The sequence below is a fragment of the Rutilus rutilus genome, assembly GCF_951802725.1.
Source record: "Rutilus rutilus genome assembly, chromosome: 20".
In the NCBI taxonomy this organism is placed as follows: domain Eukaryota; kingdom Metazoa; phylum Chordata; class Actinopteri; order Cypriniformes; family Leuciscidae; genus Rutilus; species Rutilus rutilus.
This window is the reverse complement of record NC_140225.1, coordinates 12,242,104-12,254,991: the sequence shown is the minus strand read 5'-3', so window position 1 is coordinate 12,254,991 and position 12,888 is coordinate 12,242,104. Positions and strand designations below refer to the sequence as shown.

The following is a 12,888-nucleotide window of genomic DNA, read 5'->3' as shown; positions in this document are numbered from 1 at the left end:
TCAAGGTCATACAGTAAGTGTGATACCTCATGGTTTGAACCAGCAACGTTTTGAATGACAAGCCCAGGCCATCTTTCTATCTAATATTGTAAAAAGGCCAAGTTCAGTTCAGATACTAATCACACTAAATATATAAGAAATGTAGAGTCTACTAAATATCTACTTCAAACGTTTGAGGACAGTAAGTTGTTTTTTTAAGAAATGTATACTTTTATTGAGCAAGGCACATTAAATAATGACAAAAACACAAAATTGCATTTTAAAACGATTCAAATAGAAATAAGATACAATTGACAAAAATGATGAAACATAAAAATGAAAACTTATTTTATAAAATTTTACAACAACAAAAAAAGAAGGAAAAAACAAACATATTTGCATTGTTCATCGTCAAGGCTGTCAGATAATTCCAGAACTGACTTGAGGCAGAATCTTGACTGACTACTGTCAATCATCCAAATGGGAACTGGCAATGGTTGATATTATTAATCTCAAAATGGCCAAATATCAGTTGATGAATTATGAACTACTGGACAGTATTTAGATTTTCAGTCCAGCAATGACGCAGCAAGTTCTCTCTCAGCAGTGGCATCATACCAGGCACAAAATTAAAAAAATATTTTGCTTGTTATTCCTGTTCATTCCTTGCAGGTAAATACTGTACTGAAAAACATGTCTTGATTATTGTATACATATTTCGGTCTACAATCATTATTGACTGTTTGGTAAAAACTCTATAAATATTATACACTATATTATAGACTATAATATCTATATATTATATTAGTCTATTTATACACTATAAGTATCAAGATATATCTAGAACAATACTGATCAAAATATTGAATATTCTGGTATTTGCAATGATGTTTTGTAAGAATGCAAAGTATGAAGTCAGTGAGAGCAGAAGAGGGTGTGAGACGGTTGTTGATTTGGACAGGGTGACACTGCTGGAAGGGACAATCAGAAGGAAACAGCTTCTACCTGGAACCAGATCCAGTCTCCTCTTATTAATGCAGTGGATGCAGAATGAAACAGGTCCTGCAACAGCAGCAAAGCCCAAGGGGAAATGTGTGTGTGTGTTAGAGGGATGTGCGTAAATATATAAGGGAGAAAGAAAAGAAAGTAAACCTTGTGTATATGAGTGCTTTTTAATGAAATCCAGGCCCCTACGACACCTTATCGCTGGTTCAACGCAAGCGCGCTGTGAGCCAAGCTGTCAAAGAGCAAATAAAAATGGTTCCAGTGAGACAGACACTCCAGTAATGCAGGAAAGTAGCTTGGTTTGGCTCTTCAGCTCATACCAATGAAGCATCATACTGCCAGAATAAACAACCAAAAACAGCTCTCAATATCTTAAGCATGAGAAAACACCACATCTCAGCCTGCCTATCAAATCGAAAGCCTGCAAATACAAGATAGACAGGCAGCCTCGTCAGCCTGATGTCCTCCAAGTAATGCACACTTCCAAAAACTGAGGCGATTGGGCCTGTTCCTTTTAAAATCAGCTTAAGGTGCTGTGGCGGGGATGTCTGATCCCTCGTCATCCTACGCCTAATCTGCAGTGCAGAGTTTTCCTTAGACAACTGCAGGGGGACGTGGACGAGCACACGATTGAGTACACACACGTTTATTATAACATTATATCCTATCCTGCCACCATGGTAACACTCACCTGACTTCTCTTTCCACCCCATTGAGCTCTCTTTTCACCTATATGCTTTCTGCCACATATTTCTATCATTCAATCTGTCTCAGGAGGTGTGTGGGGGGCGCTTTTTCTACGGCTAATGGAAAAGCCAAACAGTTTATGTGCTCTTGAGGCCTACGGTCCACTTGAAAATAACTGGATAATGTCAAACAAAAATTGTGAACAAACAAACAATTGATAAACGTGTCAAAACAGTCGTTCTCTGGAATAATTTACACTCTGACTAATATCACCACAGATATATGCGTGAAAATTCACATATACACACCAAACTCTACTGGCTATCACATTTGTTAGTGTGCGTGTGCATGGGAGCAAGTCCACTCTGATTCCAGACACTCCCTGCATCATACCGGCTGTAGCTGTTGCATGTCGCAGGACTGGGTCGAGTCAGTGTTCTCCAACGCTCCGCACACGCCAGGAGACACAGCTTGTTTGACAGATGTGCTACATGTTGTTAATCTGTGATGAAATTAATTGTGAAAGACTGTGATGCATTTCTGACATCTGTTTTCTACTGAAGAGGAAGAAAAGATCTGGTCAGGAGATAAAACGTTGTAGTTGTTACAATAGCCAGCTCAGTAGCATCACATACTGATACTGGCTTGCTGCTATAGCCTAGACAGTGTTCCCGGCTTTACACGATGTTCAGCTGCACACCGATTATATCACTTCCCCACCATCGTTTTAAAAATCATTTAGTTCAGTTAGAGAACATACACTGCAATTAAAAACTAAACGTGTCTGCTCAAGGCAGTGTGAGCGAACGAGTCGCAGCATAGATCAGCAGCAGGAGTATGCCGTGCTTATTCGTTTTGTTAATACAATTTCTACATTTAATGTAAGCGAGTTTGTCATTGTACAGTTTTGTTGTTGTCCTGTTTCCATACTTCGGAATATTTCCACACAAATGTTGGGAAATTTTTCCCACATTTTGGGAAATGATTGCAATGCAGTTTGTGCACAATTCCGGAATAGAGATCGGCCAAAATAAAACGAAAATGCGCCCAGGTCCGATTTATGGTTGTCAATCGGTGCATCTCTAGTAATATAAAAAAACTGGATGTGTATGCGTGTATGGTTGCAAATTTGTGACCAATATATTCATTCTGTCATCATGTGCTACAGAAGACAGACAATAATACAGGTTTGTGATTAAAGGATGACAGAAATATTTCTATATAAAATAACATTTTAAACAAAAAGCACATCAGATGGAGACTTTGAAAAGGGAAAAAGCAACTGTAGAATCCCTACAATATTTGCCTTATCCAAGTGGTTTTGATAATCATCTATATCATAATCATGATGATGCCACACTGATCAAAACTGCTCATTTTGCATGCCTGGTCTTGCTTCGATGACACCAATTATGCCATAGAAATATGCAGGCAGAACAGACAATTCTACTTTTGATTCAATCAGTTAGGCAGGGAGTCTTTCACCTGCAGCACATTAATAAAGCACATGGGGAGCAGCAGTAGTAAAAAACGGAAACTTCTTACATTTACATTTACATTTACATTTATTCATTTAGCTGACGCTTTTATCCAAAGCGACTTACAATTGCTATATATGTCAGAGGTCGCACGCCTCTGGAGCAACTAGGGGTTAAGTGTCTTGCTCAGGGACACATTGGTGTCTCACAGTGGATTCGAACCCGGGTCTCTCACACCAAAGGCATGTGTCTTATCCATTGCGCCACACCACCCCATTAGAATAGATAGAATCTTAGAATAAAAGAAAAGCACAGACTCACTAATTTGGCATACGCTAAGCTAAGAGAGCCAAGCATGCTTCCTCTTCCTCTGGCTTCCTCTCTCAGCTCTGTAAGTCTGCGATGGATTGGGAAAGGCCTAGTGTTGTGGAAAGGCAGAATTGTTAACTTCAGGTTAAGGTCGAAGGATGACAGCCCCGGAGATGATTCAATAACCAGAGCAAAACAAGTTTGCCAGCTTTCCAAGCATTCAGAGGCACAGCAAAATCTTTCACTCGGATGGTCCATTAGCTGTCCACCAACTGATCATTTGATTAGTGAGGTCCTAGTTTATCTAATTTTGTTTTAGCTTTAATGTTTAGACTACTTTGTTTTTTCAAACGACAGCATGTTATACTTTAGCATGTTGTTAAACTGTCAGCATGGTAAACGCTCTTAGATAAGTTGCGCCTCTAAATTCATTTAAAGCAATGCCACTGCAGCCATTAAAACACTGACAAACAACTACACCTTCTACAATAATAAAAGGCAATTACTGTCTGACTTCAAATCGACTGCCGTGAACAAAGTTCTTGTTAGCATGTATAATCTGAAGGTCTTTATTTGATGATAGTTTTGTGCTTCTTTATACGTTTCGTGGGAATCAACCTACCTTGGCTGACTATAGTTTTCTCTGCATATAAAGCTGGTACTGGAGAATATATTTATGCCATGAGTATAAGGTCAGCATAAAATGAAATTTTCTAAATGCATGATATTGATCTTATTGTGAATAATTCATCAAATGCATGTTAATCTTTTTTGACCATTTCTTTTTTAATGAAAATGTCATAACTCAATCTTAGGGGGAAACAACATACTTCTCTCGTGATGTACGCCAGTAAACCCCCACCACTTACAATTGACTGCAAGCTCACATACAGATCCAATCAACATCATACAGATAGAACCAAGTCTGTACATCACAATGCAGAAAAGATCTATCGCAACATCACGACATGAACATCTGAGAAAAATATAAAATTCAGACAACCACACGACTGATCAATTATGACTGCTCTTGCACATCCCTAATGCTCATTCAAGTGGTTTCAGTTCAAAACTCTTCCCTCTGATTGATTTCAAAGTTCAATAGCATACTTTTGTGGAGAGGCATGGAATGAGAGCAGTCCAACCACCAACAGCATTGTCACCATTACACACTCTGCCATCAATCCACCCACCGAGAAGATAAAAAAAAAAACCTTTCTTAACTACAAGATAAACTTCAGTCTTTTAGGAAGACGTATGTGTGCTTTGTGCAAGTTTATTGACATGCTATGATAAAAGTAAATATTCAACAAAGGACAGTAAAACTGTCAACCAGAATTGCCCTACTAATAGACTCATGAATTTCCAATAAGACACCACTCACAATAGTGTATATCCTCTGTACTGAAACTATGCCCCCCACACTCTTCCAAAAGGGAGGGAAACATCCTATGGCCAGACAGTGCAATCACCTCAAAGGCTCTTGGCAGTTATTTCCTCATTAGGTAACATCCAAAACATCCAAACACTGGCTAATGGGAACAATGTTTACAATGTATGCAAACTCACACCATCTTCAGCTCAACTCTTTCTAGGAAGAATAAGCATAGCTGCTCTGTGTTAAGTGGAGGGAGTCTGGCTTTGTACGCTGACGTGCTTCTCGTGTGTAAGTGTGAGCTTAAGCCGCGCGTCTGTCCCGCACCAGACCATCTGCTGATCCAGGGTGTCACTACATCTCTCTCCCCGATCCAACAGGGATTATCCTGTTACGTGATTTAGACGCCTGCAGATTCCCAGCAGTTAAAACAAAGCAGGTAGGACAAATCCCTTTGACCACTGCATGACAGCGTGAGAGAATAAAGGATGACCTTGTTGTGAATTCACTTCCCGCTCAGTTCTGTCAGGGTCAAGTGTTTACTGACTTGTTCAAAATTAAATTAACCTACTACAGGCTTGGTGTAGCCCATTAATATTATTCTAGAGTTCTAGAAAGATAAAGTTAAAATAACTTCAGCATGAAAAAGCTAAATTAAGTAATGTTAATGTATTTAAGTGAGGGTCAAAAATGACCGAAATAACATCACTAATAACACAAAACGCTTGAAAACGAGGTCACTACTTGTGTGCGGGGCTCTGTTTTACGGCCCCTCCAGAATAACTTCAAATCTATAGCATCAAAAATAATAATTTAAACCCGTTTACCAACTATTGAGCTTTTTTTATATATAAAATGGTGTGTATTGCAGGATAATAGAATACTGCCCATGACAGAAAATGATTAACGCTTAATAGATAATTCTCAGTTCAGTGAAGATTACCAGGTCAAACACTTCTGATCAGCTCTTTCAGCTCTCCTTCGACACAGCTTGGGGATAGTGACTTTAGCCTGAAATATGAATCAATTATTTAGGGCCTTGCAAACAACGAGTCAGCCACCTGAATAATGGTTTATCTGTGTCAATGTTTGTAGAGCGTGCCACATGGTACAGACTGTATCATTGAATACATTTTGTCCTTTCAAAATACAGAGCAACATTCATCGGTTTGAAATGAACAGAGCCTGCGGTGTAAATAGCATGACAGACCTGTGTTCTGTTTATGTGGAAGAAAAAGGTGAGCTTTTGTGTTGATATCAATTGTGCGATAAATGTGGCTCATTACTTGTTGGTGGTAGGTGCAGCATATTTTATGATGTTAATCTAAAAAATCCCTAATGCTGGAACCCAACCACTTAAATGAAAATCTATTCAAACGAATGTTTAGTCGCCACAAAATTCCTCAATTTTATGAAAATCAGCAAGAGTCGTAATGAAAGTTTATAGAAGTGCTGCGATTATTTCAGGGCACTTGCTGAACTAGAACTACAAACAAACTTGAAAGTGTTATATTTATGGATTGCATCTAGGAAACTCAACTTTTGTTTTGTTTTGTAGTTCGTTGAGTCCAAACTTTAGATTATTTTAATTCCCAACTAACTGAATAGTAGTAAATGTAACTTTTCAGAAGTTAAGTCCTCTGCTTTTAAGGAAACATGCACAGGAGGCTTTCCTTTAAACAAGACTACTCAAACTCCAGGGTAGTGAAATGATGGCTTCCATATGCTCAATTGCAAAACGAAATAAGCTGTCTACCTGTTTTATTTTTAGTTCTACAAAACAAATACGCATGTAATAAATCAGCATATCTGCCATCGTGCAGAACATTTGAATATCTTTCAGCAATACATGACAGTTAAAATAAATATAAATGTTTATATAGCCAAAAAGTGTCCAAATTTTGTCATTAACTATCATAATCTACATACACAATTGATCTGGCTATACAACCTATATTGCTATGATCACTAGAAAATCCTTTTATCCCTCAGTATGTTAAATGAGCTAAAGCTAAATTTAAGCCAAAACCTAGGACTTGAGATGAATCTCCTCCGATCCAAAAACATTCCTTATAACCTATGCATGTGGTCAAGGGAAGTAAACACTGATGAACTCAACGCTGCTAATCGGAAATCCTGTTTAATTAAGATTGCAAGTGATACTGAGCAAATGAGAAACGTCACCCATTCAAACTTGCGAGACAAATTAAGGCAGTTTTCCTTTCAAACACCCATTTCTAAGCTATTGTAATTAAATTGTAGCTATGAGTTCATCTAAGGTTACAGGAAGGATTGTGGCATCATCAAAGTAAACTCAAGGCATCTGAGAAGGGTGTGACAGGAGATTGGTACATACATCAACTGAGCTTTAAGGTGTAGAGAGGTGAATGTCATGCAATGTTAATCAGGAGGATTGGGGGGGGTCATTGACTATGTCCAAAAGTCTGGGACAACTAGACAAAATTAGCGGTTGAGCAATATGTTTTTTTCAATGGGCAATATTGATATTTAAAAAGCGGGGTGGATAGGTTGATACAATGTCACTATCCATTACCTTGCTACCATTCTTCAGAGTGTAGCTCCAACCAGCTGCAAAACACCTGCCTGGAAGTCTCTAGTAATTCTGAAGACATTGATTAGCTGGTGAAATAGTGTTGAAGCTAAACTCTGCTCGACAGTGGCTTCCAGGAACTGACTTTGACACCCTTAACTGAAATGTTTATCTTAGTATTTGGTTTGTTCTTGTTTTTGTTGAATGTAAAACCTGATCCAGCATGATTTGAGAATGATCCCTCATGGAATCATATTCAAGCCCAACACATGCATGCATGCTTAACTTACAAGTACATAAAAATCTAACAAGTGCACAACCATCTCTCCCTCCCTTTGACACCTCTGGCCCTCACTGGTACTTACACACGTACATCATAAACATGCACAATAGTGTCTTGTCTTTCCTTTAAATGTGTCCCAATACACACTCAGCCAACAGCCACTCTCTTTCCGTTGTGCACACACACCATTTGGATGGGGTTCATTAAAAATTCACAGTTTGTTCCATTAAAGATTCACCACAGCAGTGCTGTTACGTTTATCAGGCCTCTGCCAGTCGCCCTCCAGCGAGCAGCGAGGAAGCATTCCAGGGCCCCGATAATACGACAAGGCCACGATGCTGCAGCTGATCTGAGGGAGGTCAGAGAGAGTGAGAGAGATGTGGAGAGGCAGAAAGTGGTGAAGGTCTTAGCCTCTTTTTCCATTTAGAGCTACGGCAGGCTGTGCATTTCAATTATTCAGCAGTGTTTCACGCGCCTCCTGACATCACCACTGCATGCTCACGATGTCTGCGTCTCAGCCACAGGCTCCACGCTGCCCTGGATCACACCACTGACCACCATCACACACACAGGCACACACATACGCACGCTACAAGCAAGCACACTTCCATTAGTACGTTCAGCCAAACCACACATGGCCACAGAACTGTGTAGGAATAATGTTACATCTGAGGTCTTCAACAGGGGTACTGGACGGGTTTCAAATCATTTTAGTGAAAAATACTGAAAATATGCATTAAATTCATTATTTTTCGTGTACTGTGTGTGGATGCCTGACAATATGAAAGAAAATATCTGTAGCTGCTTCCATTACATAATGACTTCAGTGCATTAGGTTTAATGAACCAACAATGAACAACTTTTTGCAGAATTTAATTTGTGGCATAAACTAACTTTAGAAATGAATGTTAAATTATACTTAAAAAAAATGGTTTAGCACATGTAGAAATTAACATTAAGTATTGTTCATTGTCAGTTCATGACACTTCAATAGTTTCACAGCAAAAGTAAAAAGAAAGCATGAGATCAGAGCAACAAGGAACAAGTTCATGTTATTTGTTCTCAGTTACTGTGCTCTACATTTACATAATATTTACCTTTGCATTTCACTGGATTAATCTGAATTTTACAGGTACTAAAAATGTAAACTACACAATGAACAATAAGAATATATCAACAAGAATCTAACAAGCCATTTGGAGCACTACCATTAAACAACATACAAGAGTGTACTGCACTCTATATACTATAAGACATAAACAACATTTGACTGAGCAATTGCAGACTTTCCTGGCCTTTGCAAGATGACTCAGAGATGATAATAGCTTATACGTGTCTGTTAACAGGTTGGCATGTCGAGAGATCTCTCTGGGCTTTGATTAAGGCCAAGGGAATGGGGAGATTTCGTGGGAGGGGGCTTTGGCACTTGTGTGGGCTCCACCGGATGAATAGCACGGTTGCTTTTTAATACAGTGCCAGCCAGCATGATAAAGAGTTTGAAGAATAACAGTTGCCAGGTTCCTTGAAAAGAAGCCTATGAGAGTCGCCAAACTATGCTGATCTAATTACCTGTTGCTTTTTGTCCAAGGATCTTTTAAATAAATCTGTTGTTTACTGGTCATCCATGGGGACCGTAGCATACACAAACACATACAATGAGAAAAGGATCTGTTGTAATTCAACTTGAAGGTCTACAGACAGAACAACCATTTCTCCAGTTCAGGCCATGTGTCCACTTACACATTTCACCCTAAAACAGCAACAAATGCTGAAGGGAACTGCTTTTACATGAGACCATGTTTACAGTGGGGAAAAAACACACTGTCAGGGGCTATTCACACAGAATGCATTTTTTCATTCCATTGTTTTTCAACGTAAACGTGCAAGACACACATTTTGACTTTTGCAGCGACTCGTGCATGACATGGCATTCAAAAAAAAAAACTTTACAGTACAATGAGGGGAGAAACAGAAGCGCATGCTTGCACATAAGTATGTGATTGTGAAATGACTCCAGTTCAGAAGTTGACCTGTTGATATAAAAGGAAAGAATGCACTGCATTTCAGCTTTATTCATTTCATTCGGACAGAATGAATTCGGTCTTAAAGTGGCAACAGCCTGATATTCTTCTGTGCTTTTAATCGAACGGCAAAAAACAACTGCTCTCGACTGATTCACTTTGTAACATTAATGTTTATACAGTGAGGAATAGCCTATGCAGTGATATTTTACATTTGATTACTTCATTCAATTTCTGTAACTGAAAACGGTTAGACCTACCAGACAAATATTATATCATTTGTTCTATTGTATTTATTTGTTTGTGCAAGAAAAATTCCTTAGAATTGAGCTCTGCATTGTTTGTCAGACACACTTTAGTGGATAAAAAGCAGTCAGTCAATCTCTTTCTGAATAATATAATGTATAAAGCAACAGCACTGGAATTATTTAATGAGTTTATTAAAGAAAAAAGTCAAAAACGAGTTCATGTTGTTAAGAAATATTTGACAGCAAATATCTTATTTGTATTTTGTATTTCTTATTTTGTACCTCTCTTATAATGTTGGCCTGCTGATTGTTAAATGGTTCCAATCCATGTTCAACGAAAACAATTTGATAATGCATCAATAGTATATCCTCACCCTATTAATGTATGTTTTTAAACTTTGCTAATTTAAAACATGATCAAACAGTAATCTATTTTAATGACAAAATTAGTGAGCAAGTGACAAATATGGGTATTGGAATTGGCCAACAGATGTTTGTTAAAATTGGTATCGACCTAAAACATCGGTGCATTCCTAACAAAACGCATTTTGTGTGAACGACCCCTAACAAGTCACCAGATTTCAAATCAAGCACCATTTTGGCACTTTATTGTTACTGGATTTCGGTCTGTGTGAAAAGTTCACACAAAGTTAATGCAATTACTTTGTTATCATGATCAATCTTTGCTGCCACCTCTGCGTTATCATTCCCATGCTGACAATCCATACCATACGAGTAATTTAATTAAAATTCATTTAATTTAATTCAAACCTAGACAGCCCAATCTGATACCCTGCTTCCCGAAATAGATCTGCTGCTTTTGTTTGTGATGCAGGTGAAACAGTGGCTGAGGCTCATATATCCCTACCCCCTTCACCAACAGCATAATTAGCACTGATGATGCTGACAGTGATTAGTGACTCAACTGAGATAGAGAAAGAATGAAAGAAGTAGCATCAACAGGTCCACTGCATTAGCTGTTACACATATGAGAGCACAGCACAGACCCATCCAAAATGAGGCAAATTACCAATATCGTTCAGTCTGCTTGATGCAGAACGGAAGGACTAATATTTCATCTCTGTGCTCACTGTTAATCGTTTGTGGTAGGTTAATGTACCTAAATTAGCATTTGCTCGAAGTACAATCAGACAGCAGTGTCTGCCACTCAAAAAAAGTGACCAGTCGCCAGTTGCATAAACAGCTTAGACTAATTTTGAAAGTTAGTCATCTAATTTTTTAGAAACCACAATGACCACAGGGTTTTCATTGCGCCCCATCTTCTTAGCGACCATCAGGGCCAGCTGATAAATTAAACTTTTGCCGAATCCCGTAGGAATGACGGGATTGGTCCGAACAGCTCTGGTTCGAGCATAGTTGCTCCACAACGGATCAAATCCTACCGAACTTCCCGACCTCAAATGTTGTGGGAGGGGCTACGTTCGGCTGGCATCCAGGCTACCAACTAACAGGACAGCAAAAGAAAAATCTTACCTCTTGCTGACAACTTTTTTGTGTTGATGATCTTAGCAGCATATTCCTGGCCGGTTGATTTCTTTACACATCGCCGAACAACAGAGAAGGCTCCCCTGTTTAAAAGAAGCACAGCACAATCAAGCTAGACTGGAATTCAATTCAAGCAAAAAGCCACAATAGTAATGTTTCAAATGAAGCTAACAGTGCTCGCCCACTTTTGCAGTGGGATTGGTTTCAAAAAGTATTTTTTCACATAAGTTTTTCCCATAGGTTTCTTTTATTAATTTTATTAAAGTAAAGCAAAAACCTCTAAGTCCATCTGACATTTTTCTTTTAAATTATAATTTTTATGTTTTTTTATTTTATCAGTGAAATCTTTTTAAATAAGGCATTTCAATAACTGGCTAATAACCTTTTCATTGCCATTAAAGTGAAATTACTGAACTTAAACATGGGAGCCAAATGAAAATGCTCATTTAAAAGAAAAGTGTCAGACGGACTTTTGCATCTGAAGTCTTCAAGTCTTCATTAAAGCGTTAACCAAACCAACCAACTACGAAAAGAAATCACAACCTTACAGGTTTTAATTTGAAGCAAAAATTGAAAAACGGACAAAGGATACAAGACTGTGTACTTAACGATAATGTACATATAAACAACATATTTCAAGTTTATTGCAAAATATGCATATAATGCATACAAATACTTGAAGTAGCTTGAGAGCGTAACGTCATTTGCAGTGCTTCATGGGAGTGGGCGGGCTCTGAAGTGTTCTTTCTGTGCGATTTGCTTGTTTTGATTGGTGAAGATTTATTTGCACAATCATGGGTAATCTAGTTTTTCACCAGGAATTCCACTGTTAAACTATTATTTAAAAAATAATTTGAAATAATGCTGTCTGATGGCTTCAACAAAAGCATTTACCATTGCTTAACAACTCTGTAGCTCACATAATGTCTGTCTTTAAAGGTGTGAAAGTAAAAGTTAGCATCATCAATTCCCCTATAGAGAACTGATCAATTCCCCTTCAGGACCGAACTGTTGCACTCTATTGGACAGAAAATCTGGAAAAATAATTTGATAATTTGATTTATTTATTATTATTTAGAGACCAATGACTGTCGCTTGTGATATGGCCATGTGATGGCCGCATAAGATAATTAAAGCTGCTTTTCATGATTAATGTTGCACAACACATACTTGCAGAAATGTCATCTTTTCTCATAGGCAACTATCGTGAGCTGTAACATCGTGAATGGTAGCAAATAGGGAAAATATGAGTCTATTTCTGGCTTCTAAAGAGCTCTAAAGATGCTTTTTGGCAGCAGAATGGTGTGGGTATGGCATCTAACAGCAGGGGCTAAATTAATCATGCTAGTTAAAGGGTTAGTTCACCCAAAAATGAAAATTCTGTCATTAATTACTTAGCCTCATGTCGTCCAAACCCGTAAGACCTTCGTTCATTTTCGAAACACA

At 38.2% G+C, this 12,888-nt stretch overlaps 1 protein-coding gene across 17 annotated transcripts in view; it reads right to left on the bottom strand.

Annotated features, from left to right (window-relative positions):
* Nucleotides 1-12,888, bottom strand: part of camk2g2 (calcium/calmodulin-dependent protein kinase (CaM kinase) II gamma 2) — a 60,718-nt gene that overhangs the window by 44,295 nt on the left and 3,535 nt on the right. For all 17 annotated transcript variants that reach the window (XM_084390888.1, XM_084390889.1, XM_084390891.1 and 14 more), the window contains exon 2: nt 11,431-11,525. In XM_084390888.1, the coding sequence (XP_084247014.1) occupies nt 11,431-11,525 (95 nt within the window). The remainder of the gene's footprint in view (nt 1-11,430; nt 11,526-12,888) is intronic.